Source organism: Echinops telfairi, unplaced genomic scaffold, assembly GCF_000313985.2.
Source record: "Echinops telfairi isolate 266 unplaced genomic scaffold, ASM31398v2 ScPeMD7_7467;HRSCAF=8505_1, whole genome shotgun sequence".
NCBI classification, from domain to species: Eukaryota; Metazoa; Chordata; class Mammalia; order Afrosoricida; family Tenrecidae; genus Echinops; species Echinops telfairi.
The window spans coordinates 29,210,623-29,233,072 of record NW_022111368.1 but is presented as its reverse complement, the minus strand read 5'-3'; the positions used below and the strand labels follow the sequence as shown (position 1 = coordinate 29,233,072).

General features: G+C 44.6%; 1 protein-coding gene across 1 annotated transcript in view; it reads right to left on the bottom strand.

Moving 5' to 3' along the window:
• COG3 (component of oligomeric golgi complex 3) overlaps positions 1 to 22,450 on the bottom strand; it is a gene marked incomplete at its 5' end in the record, with an annotated part of 79,099 nt that overhangs the window by 25,292 nt on the left and 31,357 nt on the right. Inside the window, 4 exons of the mRNA XM_013005133.2 lie at positions 437 to 557; positions 3,770 to 3,859; positions 5,220 to 5,344; positions 14,124 to 14,229. Coding sequence (XP_012860587.1) covers positions 437 to 557; positions 3,770 to 3,859; positions 5,220 to 5,344; positions 14,124 to 14,229 — 442 coding nt within the window. The remainder of the gene's footprint in view (positions 1 to 436; positions 558 to 3,769; positions 3,860 to 5,219; positions 5,345 to 14,123; positions 14,230 to 22,450) is intronic.

The window sequence follows — 22,450 nt, the reverse complement described above, 5'->3', positions numbered from 1 at the left end:
GGTGTGTGATGATGTCATTTGGCACCGAGTTCATGATGCAGTTGTCTTCCATGTAGGGATCATTTGCACACAACACTGGTTTTCATACAACAACCTAGCCCCTAACCATGTCAGTAAGTCTAAGGAGTGGATAGTTACTAAACTGTACCTCATTTTTTATTAGTTATTATTATCAGATGTGCACAGAACCTATGACAGGTAATATTATGTTTGTAAACTGAAATGCTCAGAGTTGCTGCCATAAAGACAACACAGCAAGTTATAAGTAATTAAGATGTTGATAGCTTAGCTTAGCAGGAAGGAGTAACATGCTTATTAGCAAGCAAATCATGCAAAAAAAAAATTGCAGATGAACAAGAAGTAAACCTATAACCCAGGCTGACACATCTGGAGAGGTCAAACACACCCAACTGTGCCAGCCAGGCCAATGAAGTACCTCTAGTTTTCTTGAGATCCAGGGAAATTTCCTTAATGGTGAATTCAGTATGAAATGGAGCAATTTGTTCACGAAGTATCAAAAGGTGCTTAATTAAGAAAAGCTGTCCATCAATCTGAGTCTGTATTGCGAAACAAAAAAAAAAAAACACCCTGTATTATTACAGATTAAATAAAAACAAACATCCATAATGCTTATAACATGAATCAGCATTAGTCTACCCAGGCTTACGGCCATTATCCCACCTATAAGATCCAACTTCTCCTGTGTGATGCAATGAGCTCCCCGCATAGGACTCAAGTTAGGAAATCATCCAGGTAAATATTTTTCAAACTCTTTCACACTCTCACCTGCTCTACTCAGTAATCCAAAAAAGTGTGTCAAAGGAAAGGCTATCAAAGGACACAGTTAAAGAGAGAAGCCAACTCCATTTTAAGGTGGTGAGGAAATGATGAATCCAAACCCCACACAAAGAAGGCAGTAAGGCAGAGCCCACCCTGAGCTGAATCCCGACCCCGTGGGCTTCCCAGTTTCTCTTCAGTAACACGGCATTCATTATTTGGTCTCCAGGTGCTTCAAAATTCAGAACATCACACAGACTCCTAGTTTCACAAAAGTACAGACAATGCGTAGGGGTTACTATTCTGGACTGGGCTGTCAGGCAGAGCATGGACTCCATCCACCCTCAGTCACTTCTTTCCCTTTTGCTCTCCTGAGGTCTAGACATAAGTATCTGTGCTTCAAGCTTAAATCTCAAAGCTCTGAACCAAGCCCATATTGATAAATCATCACAGCACTCATTTCCGAAGCGAGTTTATACATACGCCACAAGCAGACTGAGTCAGCTACCACGAGAAGATCTCCGTCTAAACATGTCTCAACTCTGTCCGCAATATAAACCTTACAGGATTTGTGAAACAAGGTGTCCCCTCCCTCCCTCCCTCCCTCCCTGCTGTGTGTGTGTGTGGGGGGGGGTACTCAACAGACACAATCAATTTAAGTATGACTGATACCATGGAGACTCACTTTGCGTTTTGGAACACAGAGCACCTGATACAGAAAATGCCAATGTTTTCATTATCTGCTGTTTTTCACAGAAGTAACCATTCTGCTGGGTACTAAACGTACAAGATGGATGACACTTGCCTTACAAAACCTCTGACAATTCGGCAATACCCCGGGACTTTATGGAAATGGCTTGTTGGCACAGCACAGTGCATGGCACACACCAAGGGCTCGTTTGTTATGTTTACAAGAGCAAGTTTTGTTTTGTCCTTAAAAGACTAAAAATTGTCCCAAAGACATTAAGTTATTATCACTGAATATTCTTTAAAGTTCAAAGGCAAAAAAAACTACATAATCTGGGCCATGAAAATAAAATGTCTGACGATCCAGTCAGGGTGCGATGTAGCAATGATGAAAAATACAACTTTCCTCTAGTTTCTAAATGCTTCCTCCCCGACCACTATCATGATCCGAATTCTACCTTGCAAGTCTGGCTAGACCAGAGGATGTACACTGGTACAGATAGGAACTGAAAATACAGGGAATCCAGGGCGGATGATCCCTTCAGGACCAGTGGTGTGAGTGGTGATACTGGGAGTATAGAGGGAGGGTGGGTTGCAAAAAGGGTACCAATTACAAGGCTCTACATGTGACCTCCTCCCTGGGGGACAGACAATAGAAAAGTGGGTGAAGGGAGATGTCGGACAGGTCAAGATGTGACAAAATAATAATTTATAAATTATCAAGGGTTCATAAGGGAGGGGGACCGGGGAGCGAGGGGCAAAATAAGGACCTGATGCCAGGGGCTTAAGTAGAGAGCAAATGTTTTGAGAATGATAAGTGCAATGAATGTACAAATGTGCTTTACACAATTAATGCATGTATGGATTGTGATACGAGTTGTATGAGCCCCTAATAAAACGATTAAAAAAAAAAAAGAAAATGTCCACCATTAGTTAACCAAAGTGAGCCTACTCCACCTACAGTTCAGACCCTGATAAACACAGCTAAGAAAATTAGCTAGGACAGGATGGCCTCAGGTAAGGGCAAAAGGGGACAGTGGTACTGAAGATGTAAGTCTATCCACTTGGTTTTTTAAAAAATCAGGTCATACTTTCCTCCTCTGATTGTCCAGAAACAAGATAATTGTGGGAAATCTGGAAAATTAAATAAGATGTAGGGAACAGAGGAAGAAAAACACAACAGTTGCCCAAGGGCTTTCAGTGTACATGCTTTCGATGCATTTCTCACACATGATGAAAGGCGTGCTGTGTATTGTATCTGATCTGTACCCTCTTCTTATTTACTTACTCAGCTATGGGAGCTGATGTGTAAGCTGGCCTTTTAACGGAACAGCTGTGTAAGGCAGCAGTGTTTGGAACGTGCCATCACTCAGCCGTTACCCTAACCTGACAGCACACGGGCCTCTCTGAATTTCACCTATTATGAAAAAAAATGTGAGAGCCAGAGCTCAGCCTGGAAATCCTTTTGTAAAGCTGCCAGCAGCCTGCCTAGAGTGTAACTTTCTGTCCCCTCTTGTCCCCATATCAAGAATCCATGTCTACTCTCCAGGCCCTGAGGAGGATGGGTAGTCATAAACAATGAGGGAGGTGACTGGCACCAGGATCCCCAATCCTGCCGTGGGGAGATTTCTTTTTTTAATCAAGTTAGAAATCCAGTAGGTACGTCTGGAAGTCCAGGAGGCTCACCAGGTTTGCACGCCAAGTAGCAATGAAACCCTGGCTGGAAGCAAGGAGCCTCTGCGGCCTTCCGGGGTAGAGTGGCGCTCAGAGCCACACTGTGAGCTCGGCGGCCCCTGGGGGGCGCTCGTATCTACAGCCTTGACCCAGGTCCCTTCTAGATTCCCCACAGCAAACCACCAAGTCTGGTGGCATGGCTGCAACTTGTAGTCACATGACTCAAGGCCACAGTTGCTAAGGCTCAAAACTGCCTGGCTCTTTTACTGCATGTGAAGGCCACATTATTTCAAACATCTTGGTAGGAACAATGATAAAAACTGCTACTTTTCCTTGAGAACACTCTGTGCTGTTCCTGGCTACCAGAAGCCCACCACTTCCTCAGCCGCCGCAAGCGCTGACCCCCTCGCCCATGGAACCTTAGCTGCATTCTCTTCTGCCAAAGCTGGCGTTCTTCTATGCAGCACAGTCTGCATTCAACACCGAGGTGAAATACGAACTTCGAGTGCAAAGCTCACTAAACAAACTACCAATGACCAAAATGGCTGCACATTGTTGTGCCTGGAGATAAATCCTTCATTTCACAATATTGCTGAAAAGCAGTAAAGTTCCAGGGAACACTTGATCAAACCTTGTTTTTGCTGATAGACTCTGATGCTCCCAACAAGGACTGAATGCAGGCAGACAAGGCTTCCTGTGATAATCCTTGGAACACTGCTCTCTGGTGGAAGGAAAGAAAAACGTCAACTGGCAGCACTTCAGACAAGACGGGATGAGATCTCATCTCATGAGTTTGCAAAGGACGGGAAGAGATCTCGACTCATGAGTTTGAAAAGGCTGAGACATCTAAACCAGGAAGCATGATCTGGCTTCACCCCCAAAAGTCCAGAACCCAGCAAAGGGCACTCAGGTTGAATTTCAAAATCTCCAAGTACAGGTCCCAGTATCTATAGTTTTAAACAGATGCAGTGTAATCTGCACCCCACAGATCCACAAAACAACTGTGCACCTGGCCCAGGCTCCCTGTGAGAATGGATGAAGGTAAGTAAAAAAGCAGTGCTACAAAGCAGCAAAACTTACTGAGCAAAATGATCAATATGTAAAGCTATTGCTTCTCAACATAGACTCCATGTTTGAGAAGTTCACTTGAGTTTTCTTAAAATTTTTGTCCTCAAAATAATTTTTTTCCATGGCACACAAATATGCTTTTATGAAAGCACCCTGATGAGATGAGAACCGTATGTGACTGAGCACACCTGGTGCGGCCATCCACCGATCACAAAGCCAAGTTAGCTTGGGAATGGACCCGCACAAGAGCGGGAAGGAATCCAACTGGCAATTCCCGCGTTCATGCCTCTGGGGCCCTTTCAAGAAATAGTGGCATCTGGGAAGCTCCTTCTATGACTATTACATTTAATCATTTTTGATATGTCACTAGGGCTGTGACAATCTAATAAATATAAAAATGAGCTACAAGCATTTTTATTTTATAAACTATCCTTGGAAACGTATAGAGCAGCAGTTCTATTCTGTGCAATATGGTCTCCATGAGGTGAGGAGTTTCAACAGTCTAAAACACAGGCAGTCTTACCACTTGCTAAGGATGCCAATTCAAATTGAGTGCACAACTAAAGGAGCTGCACTTAAGTATTACATATACATTATACCCATGTGACATCAGACTTATTCCATTGCACTTTCTGCACCTCTGTTTCCTCATCTAAGACTTATGAATTAACCAGTACTTTTAAACTTAGCTGTGATCAGAAATCCTTGGAGAATCAAAAGCTATCGTGAAAACTAAAACCAGTCTCAGAAAGACATACACATAAACCTACATGCAAAATTCTACCCCAATTTCAGAGCGCTCCGAGACTTTCCAGAGCCCATAAGTGGATTCCAGGGTCTACAGATTGCTCAGGTTAAGACCTCTAAACAGATGTATCTTAAACTTACAGCTCTATCAAAAATCTTATCATTTTGAGAACACTAAAAATAATATACAGATCTTAAAATTTTTTAAATATTTCAAATGAAAACCAAATAGTTGAAAGTAAAGATACAAGAGTTGACCAACATACATCTATGCATCTGTACAATTTGGAGAGACAGACGAGCGTTCGCCGGACTGTCGGGTACCACATCCCATGGAGGTCTGCTGGAGAAATCGTGGTCTGTGCTCTAGGACTGAGGGATTCTACAGAGCCTGAAACCCAAATGGAAAAGACACATTTCACACATATGGATGTTTGTCTTAAAACACACTGAGCAGCATCTATAAAAGATTCTCGTTAACTATCACCAGTTGGAGAGCATCAATTTCTTCCAGCCTCACCTTTAACCAAAAACACCATGAAGGATCTACATGAGTCACTGTCACCAGTGAGATTTAACACAGTAAGTGAGAACATGTGACATATACATTTATGCAATTCAGTCCTATACATACATGTGTAACCGTGTGATCAATCAATCTCTGTGACATGAATGAGGAATATATGGAATCTTCTAACAGACCACCATGCAGCCATTAAATCAGAGAAAATCTATAAGGGGTCAGATTAAAGTGAGGGGGAGCAGGTGAGGTGGAGGAGTGACAAGACTTTGAAGCTAGTATATACAGGAAGGTCAATCAGAGGTGATTTGCCTGACAGCCTCCCCCAGGGCCTGAGTCCTCTAGTCCAGGCCCTGTTAGTGTATCAAATTCCCAATGACCAAGACAGATGTCCCCGACACCTTCAGACCAATATGAGGCAAGCCAAGGGGTGGGGTACAGCTGGGAAGAGAAAAACCTTTGTAAGAGAAGCATGATCACTAGGGCTAACGGAGCCACATTTCAAACAAGCCAAGCAAATGGGTTTGGCATAATATAGATTTGAGAGACAACAGTTGCTAGCTACATATGATCTAAGTACTACAGGATACTAGAAAATGTTGGTAATTTGTTAGTGAGATAATCGGCTGTGATTATATAAGAAGCATCTTTTTTTGGATAGGTGAAAATTCAAATGGTATGTATAACAAAATAAATAAATATGTACAGAACTTCAAGGTTAATGCAAAATGGAATGGAAAGGTACTGGGATTTTTCCATGAACTTTTTGAAGTCCCACAGAGTGAGAGAGAAAAAGAAATATCTTAAATCCAGGTGGTGGATGGGTCTGGGTGGTCATCATTCATTGTATTCTTCTTTCTACTTTTCTATTTAAATTTTTTTCAATAATTAAAAAGAAAATTATACCCATAATAGTGGTAGCAAAAAAGGACAAGTTTCAGAACAAAATATAAAATCTAATTCTCCCCCTCTCAGCTCCCCAAACAGATTGCTCACTTAGACCAAGTGGGAAGGGCGGGGGCGGGGAAGAGGCTTTATGGGGAGGGGAGAAGGAATGCAGAGGTTAGGTGCTCTTTAATCTGATTTTTTTCAAAACCAAGTAATATTTGTGCAATTTTTAATAGCTCGTCCCTAAGATCCTTAAGCTCTTTTAAACTAAGATACCTGTTGGACATGAAGTTTTCTAATGATTACAACAAAACGTAAAATAAAATAGACAAATCCTATCAAAGATTATTTAAGAGACAGGATCTGTAGAGCTTTATTCAGGATTATGCTCTGAAAACACACAGCTGAAAAAATACCCCCCTCTAAAAGTTTAGTGAAACAAATGTGTCAGTATGTTTAAGATCTCCATTAGCTTGGTTCCTTCCTTAGTCGTGTTTCTGTTTGACAGCCGATCAGCCAAGAACTTACTTGCGCAGCCCCAGCAGAAGGCAAGGGGTGCTCAAGGCTTCTCTGAAGAACACAGCAAGACTCAGGGAGGCAGCTTTTCCATAGACCCACGGGCCCTTCCTATCTCCTGCCGAATGCCTCACCTCTCCCCTCTCAGCTGTTCTTCCAGAACAGTCTACGGTTTCTGCAGATGCTGGTCACCCACCTCAATAAACAGACCTCTGCCACGCTGCCCCTAGTTCTAGCTCCTGACACTCAGTTCTGGCACATGAACCACAGGCTGCTGACAGCCCTCTCTCTGGGAGGCTTCTATGCTTTCCCTTCCAAGCTAACTCAGAACCATGAAAAGAAACGAGCCTCTTCCCCTTGGCACCTGACTCCACAATTTTCGCCTCCTTCTAAGCTGCTTAACTAAATGGGCAATGAACAATATGTGTGACACCATGTCTTCAGAGATGCTGAGCCATCTCAGCTCCAGAGACATGCACTTCCATCCTTTGACCCCGGACCCTACAGGGAGACCTCAGACTAAGATTTTGTATACATCCTAATTAAACGCACTCTAGCCACAAGGTGCCTGTGATTCCACTGTGTTCCTCCAACTCAAAGCGTATGGCCGGCCCCTCCTCCTGTGCCATCAACCACAGGAGACCAGCTGTGCTTCCCACCTCTGGCGCCTGTCCCCAGTCTACCCTGGCTGACGTTCTCTCCTGGCATTCTGCTATCAGCACCCTACTGCTGTCCTTCTGGGCAAGCTTATACTAGCCCAGAGTGCCAAACACTCTCTCTCTCTTTTTTAATCGTTTGTTTTATTAGGGGCTCATACAACTCATCACAATCCATACATACATCAACTGTGTAAAGCACATTTGTACATTCATTGCCCTCATCATTCTCAAAACATTTGCTCTCCACTTAAGCCTCTGGCATTAGGTCCTCATTTTCCCCCTCCCTCCCTTCTCCCCCCTCCCTCGTGAGCCCTTGATAATTTATAAATTATTATTTTGTCATATCTTGCCCTGTCCGACGTCTCCCTTCACCCACTTTTCTGTTGCCCGTCCCCCAGGGAGGAGGTCACATATAGTTCCTTGTAATCGGTTCCCTCTTTCCAACCAACTCTCCCTCTACCCTCCCAGTATCGCCACTCACACCACTGGTCCTGAAGGGATCATCTGCCCTGGATTCCCTGTGTTTACAGTTCCTATCTGTACCAGTTTACATCCTCTGGTCTAGCCAGACTTGCAAGGTAGAATCTGGATCATGGTAGTGGGAGCGGGGAGGAAACCTTTAGGAACTAGAGGAAAGTTGTATTTCTCATCGTTGTTACATCGCACCCTGACTGGCTCGTCTCCTCCCTGAGACGCCACTGCAAGGGGATCTCCAGTGGTCTACAGATGGGCTTTGAGTCTCCACTCCGCACTCCCCCCATCATTCACTATGGTAAGATTTTTTGTTCTGATGATGCCTTATACCTGATCCCTTTGACACCTCGTGATCGCATAGGCTGGTGTGCTTCTTCCATGTGGGCTTTGTTGCTTCTGAGATTGAAGTACCAAACACTCTCAATCAGTGTCTCCACACCTGCCCACCCCAATAGCTCCAGACAGTACTGTATGAGAAAAACATGCCAAGAGCTAGAAACTGAAGGATGTGTTTGCCTTGAAACCTCACACCAAAATACCCCTGCAATCTTCTTTAATCCAAACAACAGTTTGTCCTCATCAGTAAAGAAGCACTGCCTTGAGCATCGTGCTCTTAAGAATGTTCTCCAGGGCTCTCTGCTCCTCCTCGTGAGACAGACAGCCGCCTCTCCCGTTCCCGTGCAGTCCCAGCTGCATCCCAAGACACGATGGTGAAGGTCGGAGTGAACGGATTTGGCCGCATTGGGCGCCTGGTCACCAGGGCTGCTTTCAATTCTGGCAAAGTGGAAATGGCTGCCATCAATGACCCCTTCATTGATCTGAACTACATGGTCTACATGTTCCAGTATGATTCCACCCACGGCAAGTTCAATGGCACTGTCAAGGCTGAGAATGGGAAGCTTAACGTCAATGGGAAGGCCATCTCCATCTTCCAGGAGCGAGATCCCACCAACATCAAGTGGGCTGAGGCCGGTGCTGAGTATGTCGTAGAGTCCACTGGTGTCTTCACCACCGTAGAGAAGGCTGGGGCTCACTTGAAGGGCGGTGCCAAAAGGTTGATCATCTCTGCCCCTCTGCCGATGCCCCCATGTTTGTGATGGGCGTGGACCACGAGAAGTATGACAACTCCCTCAAGATTGTCAGCAATGCCTCCTGCATCATCAACTGCTTAGCCCCCCTGGCCAAGGTCATCCATGACAATTTTGGCATCGTGGAAGGACTCATGACCACAGTCCATGCCATCACTGCCACCCAGAAGACTGTGGATGGCCCCTCTGGGAAACATTGGCATGATGGCCGTGGGGCTGCTCAGAACATCATCCCCGCATCTACTGGCGCTGCCAAGGCTGTGGGCAAGGTTATCCCGGAGCTGAATGGGAAACTGACTGGCATGGCCTTCCGTGTCCCCACCCCCAATGTGTCCATTGTGGATCTCACCTGCCGTCTGGAGAAAGCTGCCAAGTATGATGACATCAAGAAGGTGGTGGCTGATGGTCCCCTAAAGGGCATCCTGTGCTACATTGAGGACCAGGTTGTCTCCTGTGACTTCAACAGTGACCCCCACTCTTCCACCTTTGATGCTGGGGCTGGCATTGCCCTCAATGACCACTTTGTCAAGCTCATTTCCTGGTATGACGATGAACTTGGCTACAGCCACAGAGTGGTGGACCTCATGGTCCACATGGCCTCCAAGGAGTAAGAGCCCCCCTGGACCACCAGCCCCAGCAACAGCGTTAGAGGAAGAAAGGCCCTCAGCTGCTGGGGAATCTTTGCCCCTAATTCAATCCCCCAACACACTGAGAATATTCCATCCAGACCCCTGAAGGAAGGGGAGGGGCTTAGAAAACGACCTTGTCATGTACCATCAATAAAGTACACTATACCCAGAGAAAAAAAAAAAAAAAGAATGTTCTCCAGGGTTGGGGGAAAGGACGTGGAGTTAACCAACCCAGGGACAAGAGATCCAAAACCAGTGGCAAGGAGGGTGGAAGAGGCCTGGTAGGGATTGGTCAAGGGCAATGTAATCGAGAGGAATTACTGAAACCCAAATGAAGGCTAAGCATGATAGTGGGACAAGAGGAAAGTAAAAGGAAATAGAGAAAATAAGATGCAAAGGGAATTTATAGAGGTCTAAATTCAAGCATGTACATATGTAAATATATTTATATATGGGGATGTGGAAATAGATCTATGTGCATATATGTATAGGTTTAGTATTAAGGTGGACATTGGGCCTCCACTCAAGTACTCGCTCAATGCAAGAATACTTTGTTCTATGAAACTGGCATTCTATGATGCTCACCTTCCCGACACAATCGCTGAAGACAAAGCAGATGCATAAGGAAATGTGGTGAAGAAAGCTGATGGTGCCCGGCTATCAAAAGATATAGGGTCTGGGGTCTTAAAGGCTTGAAGGTAAATAAGCGGCCATCTAGCTCAGAAGCAACAAAGCCCACATGGAAGAAGCACACCAGCCTGTGGGATCACAAGGTGTCGAAGGGATCAGGGATCAGGCATCATCAGAACAAAGAATCATTATCATTGTGAATGAGGTGGAGTGCAGAGTGGAGACCCAAAGCCCATCTGTAAGCAATTGGACATCCCTTTACGGAGGTTGTGGGAAGGAGATGAGCCAGTCATGGTGCAGTGTAGCAACGATAAAACATACAGTTTTCCTCTAGTTCCTAAATGCTTCCCCACCCCCATCCCCACTATCATGATCCCAATTCTACCTTACAAATCTGGCTAGACCAGAGGATGTACACTGGTACAGATAGGAACTGGAAACACAGGAAATCCAGGACAGATGATCCCTTCAGGACCAGGGGTGAAAGTGGCGCTACTGGGAGGGTGGAGGGAAGGGGCAATAGAAAGGGGGAACCAATTACAAGAATCTACATATAACCTCCTCCCTGGGGGACAGAAACAGAAAAGTGGTTGAAGAGAGACGTGGGAGAGTGTAAGATATGACAAAATAACAATAATTTATAAATTATCAAGGGTCCGTGAGGAAAGCAGGAGCGGAGGGAGGGGAAAAACTTAGGAGCTGTAGCCAGGGGCTTAGGTGGAGAGCAAATGTTTTGAGAATGATGAGGGCAACAAATGTATAAATGTGCTTGACACAACCCCCAAAACAATACCGGCAACTCCAGGGGGGTGAGGGTAGGATGAGGAAACGTCCGAAAAGGAGGCTTGATGAAGGCCACTAACCTGTATGGACACAGGCAAGTGGCTGAACTGAATTGGTGTATGGTTTGCGGTACGCTGTAAAAACCATTTTTGAAAAGTTTATCAGGGAAAGAAATGTGTTTCTTATACAAGTAGAATTATGTTTTATTATATTGTATTTAATCCAACATATCCGAAGTATTATTTGAATATATAACCAATATAAAATGACTAATGAGCTATTTTCCTGTTTTTTTAGTCTTTGAAATATGGCATGTATTTTAAGCGTTCTCGCCACTCTTGGACTGACCACACGGCACAGGCTCAGTGGCTGGTGACTACCAAATTAAAGTACCACCGAGACACCGCAGAAGAACATCCTGGTGATCTACTTCCAAAGAACTGGCCACTGAAAACCCTGAACACAGTTCTCCTCTGACACTCCCAGAGCACTGTCCACCGAGCAGGCTCTCTGTGGCTCCACAGGGGCCTTGCTCAATGCTCCCTGAACGCCCACATGTGATGGGTCACCAAATTCTGATGACTCCAGTTCCCAGCACAATCCCTCATCCACTCACTCTCTCTCGCCCCATGTCAACCTGGTGATGGAAACCACTTTTACCTTTCAAATGGAGAAACACAACCACCTCGGGTTCACTCTTTGTGGTCCTGCCAGCAATCGCGTACTGTAATACCAGTCATGGGGAAAGAAGGGGTTTTCCTGGGAAAGGGACAATGCCCAAAGCCAGGTTCAGCAAGGCAGACACAAACTCTAGCCTCTCACAGTCCCTGAAGAGGTGCGCTATGGACAAGCTCTGCTGGGCATGACATGAGTCCTATTTGAGAAGGCAATTAGAACCCTATGGCGCTGCCTGACTATAGACAAATGCTAAACTGGCTTTGTCAGAAGGGAAACCTGACAGCTGGATTTGCGAAGCCAACTGTTTACAGAGTTGACTTAGCATACCAGCCGGGGGGGATGTTGGGCAGCTAGGATCCTCTACAGCAGCGGGTTTCAACCTGGGGGTTGTGACCCCTTTGGGGGTCGAACAACCCTTTCACAGTGGTCACCTACCATATTTCTCATGGTCTCCTCTATCCGTCTCCAGGCGGGTCCATCTACATGCAGATACGCCCACATATGGTGCACCACAACATGAGGAACTGTATTAAAGGGTTGCAGCATTAGGAAGGTTGAGAACCACTGCTCTGAAGTGTACAGAATGTTCCTGTGTGAGCTCTAGCATGGCCCCGGGCAGTCACACGTAGAGAGAGACTGGTTCACCTCCCATCTAGCTTGTTGTCTCATGAATATCCTGGGAGATACTTCTTTTAGGGGTGGGCAGGCTCAATTCACTTTATTACCTTTTATATAAAACCGACTATGTGGTAGCCACAGCTGGCTCTGGTGTGGGTCTTCACATGATGGTCAGTGAATTCCTGGTAGGGAGACTTGGTAAACACTGTCTCTTTCCAGAGGTCAGAGGTCAGGGGTCAGATATCCATAGATCTTGTAGATGGCATCAAAAGTGGCTTAGGCGAAGTTGCCCAGGGTGGCTGTGTAGCCCCTAGCCGAGATGTAGCAGTCATCAATCCCTGCCAGCAGCAGCAGCTTCTTGGGCACAGGGGCTGAGATGATGCCAGTGCCCCTGGGGGCAAGGATGAGACGCACCAGCACAGACTCACAGCAACTGGTCACCTTGCAGGAGACCGTGTGGGGCTTGCCAATCTTGTTCCCCAGTAGCCTCACCACACTGGGACAATGGGCAGCTTGGCCAGGATGATGGCCGCACAGATGGCAGTGGCGACTTCCTTGTAGCACTTGACACCCAGGCCAACATGGCCGATGTAGTCCCCGATAGCAACATAGGCCTTGAACCTGGTCCACTGGCTTGGGTCTGCTTCTGCACAGGCATGATCTTTAGGACCTCGTCTTTGAGGGCCAGCCCCAGGGAGAAGTCAATGATCTTAGACTCCCTGTGATGGGCAGGGAGAACAGATAGAGCTCCTCCAGGGACATGATCTTCCTTCCTTGACCAGACGACCCTGCTTGGTGACAGGGAGCTTTGACTCCACGAGCTCCTTAGCCACAAACACATCCCCACAAACTGCTGCCGAAGCCTCCCGGGAAGCCGCTCCCCGCCAGCTCCTGCTCCAGGGCTCCTGGGGCCTCCAGGCCCTCTGGCAGCACCAGCATCATCTGCCATTTGGTGTTTTCTCAGAGATGAAGCTCCTGGGTGATTCTCGGTCAACTTTGTCTCCTGCATAACACACACCCTGTTCAAGCTGTCCTACACATTTCTGGAATTACTTTCCTCCCAGTCATACCATTTGTTTACAAAATACACATCTGGCCATGTAGTTACCCTAACCCAGCTACCACACCTACAACCTGTCACAATCTGGCCTGTCCCACCTGTACATACATACCCACACACCAAACTCTGTGACCAGCCCGAGGACCACCTGCACCTTGCCTACGCCACGCACCAAACTCCATGAGCTGCCCACGGTGAGTGGTCTGTTCTTCCACTCCTCCGTACGTCCTTACCACATCCTCAGCCACACTTGCCCCGGCTCTCTCATACTCCGCTATATAATCATTTCCACTTCAGATGCCTCGCCTCTCACTGAACCCGCCTCTCTACATATCCCCTATGAAGATGTGTATCTGTGTGCCTTGTTGATCTCCTCAGAGATGCCCCCGCCCTGACATCGTTTTAGCACATAAGCATCACGTCACTCACGGCCCTCTCAGGCGCTCGTCCGACAACACACCTGGGAACCATAAAGAGAATACACTACCTTGTTTAACTTCTCTTGCCACCTGCTGATGGGGTCCTCAAAGGCACGGGCTGTTTTTCAGGCCTGGGACTCAGTGAGTGCTCAATAAAGAGGCAGGAAGTGAAGGAACACAGGATGGAAAGCAAGACATCAAAACATACCAGATTTGGTTAGGTCGTTGGGCTCTGCTTCTTCCAGCCGCACATCTGAGAAGGAAGCTTCGGGAGGCACTTTCTTCTGTTCCTCTTTTAAACTCTGTGCAATCTCCTAGCAGGAACAGGGAAATCAGAAGGAACGTTAGAGTGGAGTTCTCGACCATGTAAGAAAATACTAACTAGTAAATAAAAAGGACTAATTGAAAGAACTGTGCTAAAACTAACAACCTATGGAAATGAAAACAGTTCTATTGGTAGGCCGTTCCTATTTCCATATTCACACACACACACACACACACACACAGCTTTGCCACCTAATTTCAAAGCCAATAAAGGCTCATGTGCGAGACATACTTCTCAACTTTAAGCTCTCAAATCAAGTATTCAGATGAGAACTGGCCACACTCCAAATGTCAGAAATGTTTTATTCAAGTAACTGGTCAATCCAATACCAGGCTTTCTCTTTAAATGAGATTAGTTGTAGCATGATAATTTTGAAACAGATTTTCAAAACCTTAACTTTTGACTAAAATGAAATCTATAAACCATTGCTAAGTGAGATTAACCAGTCAAAACAAAATCACTGCCATCAACTTGATGGGGACTCATAGCAACCCTACAGGACAGAGCAGAAATGCCTCTGTGAGTTTCTGAGGCTGTAACTTTTTTTTTTCCAATCATTTTATTGGGGGCTCTTACAATTCTTATCACATCCATCCATTGTGTCAAGCACATTTGTAAATATGTTGCCATCACTTTCAAAACATTATCTTTCTACTTGAGCCTTTAATATCAGCTCTTCATTTTCCCCTTTCCCTGCCTCCCTCGAGACTGTAACTCTTTACAGGAGTAGAAAGCCCCATCTTTCTCCTGCAAAGCAGCTGGTGATTTCAAACTACTGGCCTTGCAGTTAGCAGCCCAACTTGTAACCACTATGCTCCCTGGGCTCCTTAAGCAGGGTTACTGATGACTTAACTAAATGTAAACAGAGTCCAGGCTCATGCATTGAAAAACTGTTGAGATACCAATACCACCCAGAGCAATATATTGATTCAATGCAAGCCTGATCAATAGCCTTCTTTACAGAAACTGAAAAACCACTCCTTAGCCTTACATGAAAAGGAAAGAGGTCCTAAATCAGCGGTTCTCAACATGTGGGTCTCACGACCCCTTTGAGGGTCGAACAACCCTTTCACAGGGGTCACCCAATTCATAACAATAGCAAAATTACAATTAAGAAGTAGCAGCAAAAATAATGTTATGGTTGGGGGGGGGGGTCACCACAACATAAGGAACTATATTAAAAGGTGGCGGCATTAGGAAGGTTGAGAACCACTGCCCTAAATGGTCAAAGCAATGTTGAAAGAGAACAAAGTCGGACTCACACTCCGATACAAAAGGTCCGTGGTTCACACCCATCAGCAACACCGAGGAAGGCCATTGGCTCCCGATAAAATTTATAATCTCCGAAACCCAAACTTAGAGGCCTACTGCCCCCTTTTCTGATTTTAAAGTACTCAGCACCCCCTGGCAATTAAAAAATGTTAACTATAACCTCAAATCCTTGATAAAGTGTAGGTATATGCTTTTGTAGCCAGCCCCTAAATTGTCTAGCACTCCCTGCACCACCAGGGCAGTACTGCCTACTCTGGGAAACACTGTTCTGTAAGCCAGAACTGACTCAATGGCAGTGGATTTTAGTTATAGGAAACTACGGTGATCAAAAACACCTGGTACTGTGTAACAAGCAACACCAGCCAAATGGAATAGAGCGGAGAATCTGAAAATAGACCCACATACTTTGGTGAACTGATTTTTGGCAAGGATGCGAAGTCCATTCCATAGAGGGGGGAAAAAAGGTCTTTTCAATAAACAGTGCTGGAAAAATTGGATTTCCACATCCAAAAATAAAGCGGGCTCTTGGCACACATCATAAACACACACACACACACACACACACACACAAACTCAAACTGGATTAAGGACTTAAATGTGCAAGCCAAATGAGTAAAAGTCTTAGAAGAGCAAGCAAGGGCAACATTATCAAATTTAGTTTCAACAATAGATTAAGGAATATAATAACAGGGAAAAGAGCAAAAGGCAAAACAAAAAAATGAGACACGATAAAAATCAAGGCTTTATCAAAAAGTGAAGAGGCATGCTACTAACTGGGAAAATATACTTGGAAACCACACATATCTGACAAGAATCTAATAACTAAAATACTCAAGATATCTCAACAACGAAGCAATTGACCAATCATCAAATGGGCAAAGGACTTGAACAATCACTTCACCAAAGATATTCAAATGGCTGCCAAGGTAGTGAAAAGATGCTCATTGTCATTAGCCATGAGGGATAGCAAAGCAAGGCCACAATGAGACACCATTACATTCTTACTAGGATGGAAAGAAAAAGAAAAACAGAAAAATCACACAGACTGGACAGGAAGTAATGACATTGGAATCCTTAGCAATTGCTGTGAGAATACAAAATTTCTAGCCATTGTGGAAAGTAGGGTGGTGGTTCCTCAAAAACCAAAATGAGCGCTATCACATGACCCAGCAGTTCTCCTCCAGAAGACGGGAAAGCAGAGAGGTGGAGAGCAACCACAACATCAGTGTGCACCGCAGTTCCACTCACGGCAGTCACAAGAGGGAAACGACCCAAGAATCCATCAACAGATGAATGGAAAAAGAAAACACAGTACATGCTAAGGGGAGTCAGAAAGTATTCCTACTGTGGTTGCGGTTCACACATGCACAAGTTTATTCCACATCTGTGTTGGAGCATGTCTCTGCAATCAGTGGACAGCGGCACGCGGGTTCTCTCAAGGCATACACTGCTCTTAGTTTCACTAGGGCACCTTCAAAATACGGATCACACCCAAGCAGTGGCTTCCAAGGCAGAGAGGCTAGCTCAGAAGCCTACAGCAAGTTTCTGGATACTCCAAAGGGGTAATCCTGACAGAATGGCTTGAAGGACATGGATGATGACAGAGGAAGAAGTTTTCAGAAAATGGAAAACCTCACCAATGGGGAAAAGGCTAAAAAAAAAAAAGTTATACCAAGGGATATTCTTCCATCACAACAATGTACCTGCTTACTTTTACAAGCTGTCCTAGGAAAATCTCACTAGGATGGATTCATGTCAACTTGATAAACAGAATGCAGGAGTGGAGTCTAGCCTGTCAATCAGGTCACAGCATGATAATGCTTCCTTGTGAGTGTGGCCTTCTCATGAGGACTCTGGGAACTTCCCCTCTTTCTCCCTGGAGGAGTGCCACTCCCTCTCTGCTTTCACCCTCCTGTTGACAAGCCATGCGGCGGAGACCAGCAGACACAGCCCTGTGATGCTTCCAATGCCACTGGATCCATAAGACTTTTCACCCACGTGAGTCTGAAGAGGAATTTACAGACTAGTATAAGGCATACGGGCTAAAAATCGAACTTATGGACTTGATCTGGAGTGGACTGGGATGTTTTCTCAATATACAATTGCTTTTTGATATAAAACTCTCTCTTACGCATATATTTAAGTATCTCTGGATTTGTTTCTCTAGTCAACCTGGCCTAACACAGATACCTTACTTCACCCACCCTATAGCCCTGATTTTGCCACTTCACACTAATTTTTGTTGCCCAAACTCAAAAACACATTTAAAAGGAACATGATTTTTTCGAGCCCATCAACAAGGGCGAAACTTGCCAGTGTGACATGGTATACATGGTAGAGCACATAATTTTTCAAGGTTAGAGATCTGTAAGCACCATCTTCCACAGTATACAGATATACTACTGGCATACGAAAGTCCACAGAGACCATGCTCTACATCCCACTTTGGTGGGTGGCAACTGGACTCTTAAAGCTCGTAAGCAGCCATGTAAGGTGTAACTACTGGTTTCTCCCTGCCTGGAGGAAAGAAGGGTGATGACAACAGAGAACGTGCGGAAACAGTCGGCCCAATGAATTAATGGGACCATGAAAAGCAGTCTCCAATTACATCCTTGGAAAGCCAGTAGGGCAGCTCTACTCTGCCCAACAACATTGCTATGGGCCAAAGCACTCAGTGGTAATGGGTTGTTTTTTTTTTCATTTAATATTTATGGAAGCAGAGTGGCAGACCATTCTTCCCCACTCAGGATTACACAAGGGATTCAAACCAACTTCTCAGTTAATCGCAGAGTGTAAACTATTGGTGCCCCTCAGGGATCCCTAAATATCTGCCTAAAATAGAATTTTAAACAACTGAACTCAGGGGGAAGGGAGGAAAACATTCTCACATAAGCGATAAGGGTATTAAGCTCAAAAGACTGGCTCATTGCAAGGCTGTCTGCCTTTAAACAAACATATCTCTCATTATTACACGCTTCATCAATCTAGCACGGAAGTAAATAAGGGTGGGGCAAGGACATGAAGCCACAGGAATGGGTTAGTAACATGTATACATCTTTGTTGTGTCAGCTGAGAGGACAGAGAAGCCACTACACCCAGGGAGCAATGAGCACAACCAGTGCCCGGATCTTGGCGTCTATATCCCTCTAACAAATAGAATCGGGGTTCTTTAGAGAAGTGGATGACTCTAGGGGCAGGGCAGGAAATATAAAAGATGAGCATCTAATAATGCTAGGACACAAGAAAGTGCTTTAAAATAAAAAGGAAAACTGACATTACTCAGAGTATGTTAAGAGGACACAGCAGCCAAATGAAAAGGCCCCAGTGGTCAAAGCTAGCACAATTTAAGCAGCAAAACAAAATCATATTCGATTATAATCCATGAATAAAACACTTATCTCAAGTCCCTAATGACATAAAGAAATGACTGAATAAATCAGTAAGTGGCAGGAAAAAGATAAATCTCCTTTGCAGAAAAATTAGAATTAAGCTATGTATGATACACTCCCTGCAAGGAAAGGGAACATGTGTCTCACTCAGGGAAGTGTGTGCGGGGAGAGGGGGGCGCATCTCGTGATTTCTTTCCCAAGAGTCCAGCATGGAAAACGGGAAAAAGGGCAAGCTTTCCAGTGGCCAGAACCTGACAAATGCTGCATCTGCCATGGTCAACATGAACAGTGACAAGTCACGGCCATGGGGTGATCATGAAAAAGGCACTCTGCTACTGTGGTCCTCTGGCCCAGAACCCCAATCTGATCATGAGAAAAGACCAGATTCCAATGGAGAGATAGCCTGTGAAATACTGAGCCAAAGGCTGGGAAACTGCCCCAGCCTAAGGAGCTTCAAGAGGACAGAGACACGAAACAGAAGATGGGGTCATGATTAGGAGCACTGGGCTACTCACGGCAAGGTCCATGGTTCAAACCCACCAGCTGCTCTGCAGGAAAGATGAGGCTCCTGTAAAGATTTACAAAGCTTTGGAAACCATACGTGAATTGGAATTGACTCGATGGCAGTGAGTTTGGTTTTCTGGTTTATCATGGATTACATACTGGAACAGAAAAGATACTAGGGACAAACTAAGGCTAAGAAGAACGATCGACTTTACTCAGGATTAATGCATGAATACAGAGTCACTAGTTGTGGCAAATGTGCCACACTAATGTCAGACACGAACAGGAAAAATCAAGTGTGGGGTAGGTGGGAGCTCTCTGGCCTAGCTTCTCAAATTTTCTGTAACTCTATACTTATTCTGAAAAAGGAAGTCAAGGCTGTGTGGCACTCAGTCGTACAGAGTGACAGTGAGTCACATTTTGTAAACTAACAAGATTGTAGACTAGAGTGAGAAATGGGGTCCTGGTGAGTCTAGGAAACACATCTGAATAAATGGACCCATAACCACCTTGAATAGACCAGCAGGTGTAAGTCTATTACCACTCCTGCTGCTGCAAACCAATGGTAATTAGCAAGAATGCTTTACAAACGTAGCAAGGCTTACTTTCATTTTCAAACATATAGTATTAGAAACATGTACTAGCAGCTGAAACACATCACGGGAATACTTCCAAGTTCATGAGAAGCAAAATTTTGGAATTTTCCAAAATTCCAAATGTAGCTACTGATCATTTTTACCCTACTACTTTTAAACGTACGTTTTTAAGTTTGGGTTTTTGTTTTGTTTTCAAATAAACTAAATCAAGGAATATTAATGCATCTTCATCAGGTAAGGAAAAGTGAACACTCTAATAAACTATTTTTAAAAATAAACAATTGTTTAAAAGGAAAATTAAACTGTATAAGACAACGCTCTTTACATTAAGTGTTAATATAGAAGGATGAGGAACAGAGGCATCAAAGCGCTCCTTGACCAACAAGCCACATTTCTTATTTAAAGGAAAAGAACAGTCATAAAGTAAGAAATGAACACTGTTGCAATGAGTCGCCAGTACTCGATACAGCACAGCTGGTGGTTTTATAAACAGTCAGGTGCTATGTTTTTTAAAATACGTATTGCAAAGATCAAACAAGGATCAACTGTAGATTGAGGAGCTTAAGTGTGGCTCTAATCATAATTTCTACTCTCACAGCCCTGTCTCACATATGATTAAACACGCATGGACATTAAGTAACAGCTACTAAATTACAAGGTAGGATTTGAACCCAGGCCTATCTGATCCTACACCTTCCGTAGGCCATGCAAATGACCATCCAACCTGGGAAAAAGCTACAAAGAGACCAGCCTTTCCTGCAGATCTATTTCTAGAATCAAAGGTTTAAGATGGACAATCAGCAACTGTGTTTCTTAGCAAGATACTTTCTAAAGACAAAAAGCCCCAAAACTCGAACTTGATGGCTTTGCTATTGGTTATTATGGTAGTGGTGTTACAGTTATGAGGGCTGCTGAGAATCAGTTTCTTAGGTCACAGAAAGATACAAATGTGGACTAGAGGAAGATGATGAAACGCCCTGTGGAATTCCATTTCATGATCTCTATAGGGGAGGCTTCAGAAAGTTCATGGAAAATGACATTTAGTGAGAGACTTTTTCCAACAATTTTTTGAAGGCCCGTAATACATTGACAGGATCCCCAGGGTGCAGTGGGTTACACACTTGGCTGCTAACCAAGGGGTCAGTAGTTCAAACCCACCAGTTATTCCACAGAAGAAGGATGTGGCACTCTGCTTGCGTAACGATTTACAGCCTTGGAAACTATGGTGCAGTTCTTCTCTGTCCTACAGGGTCACTGAGTCAGAAGCAAATATATGGCAGTGGGTTTTTTCCTTTTTTCCTTTTAATTTCTGTAAATACACACATACAGCAAAACCTGTGCAAGCAGAAAGCCCTGTAAGGCAGTAACTTACCAGAGAAGAAAAACTCAAATGATGTAGGAAAGGATTAAGACTACACCCTATCAATGGCAGCAAAATTTTAAGACCTGAAAAAGCAAGGCAATCCCATGAGTTCTGGCTCTCAGATTTCAGTCTCTTCTAGCAATGGCTTTTTAATGGTCTTTGAAATAGTGACCCCCCTAACAATAAGCACATTTAACCATCAGATCTTGGTTTCTAATTACCACCTTCTTCCTCCTTTAATGGAATCAAGTCTTCTTAAAGAAATGGCTGATTACAGGTTTAAGAAAGACATGTAAGGTGAGGGCCTCGGGCATCTTGTGCAAAAGCCCAAGGAAGTACTCAAAGACTGTAAGAGCATTTCTACCTAACAGAGAAGAGAGCCTGAAGAGGTACCCACCGGCCAAATTTGAACATCCAAAAGAACAATTATGGCATTAAGTCATAATGAATTTTTTTTTTCTTTAATCCATCAGGCTCTACAATGACACAAGTGATTGGGGGGAGGGAAGAAGTCTAACGAGAAAGGAAGAAAAAGTAAAATCCTTACAGCGTAATGTCAACCAATAAATGTAGACAGAGCCACAGACAGGAAAAGCACTATTTACAATCCCTAGTGTAATAACAAGTTCCATCGAGAACCATCAGTGGACAGGAGAAAGGTTGTTGGGGAACTGAGTTAGCCTCAAAGTGTCACCCTACCATTACTTACTAATCAAACAGGTACATACGGAAGTATTAGCTGATGAAATTATGATGCCATAATGTTTAGAATTTGCTCCAAAATATTAGAGGTGGAGAAGAGATTAACAAAGAGGCAAGGGAACTGAAGATCCCCTTGCAGAGGGGTCTCAGGGAGGAGACAAGCCAGTCAGGGTGCAATGTAACAACGATGACAAATACAACTTTCCTCTGGTTCCTACATGCTTCCTCCCCGCCCCCACTATCATGATCTGAATTCTACCTTGCAAGTCTGGCTAGACCAGAGGATATACACTGGTACAGATAACAACTGGAAATCTAGGGAATCCAGGGCGGATGATCCCTTCAGGACCAGTGGTGAGAGTGCCGATACTGGGAGGGTAGAGG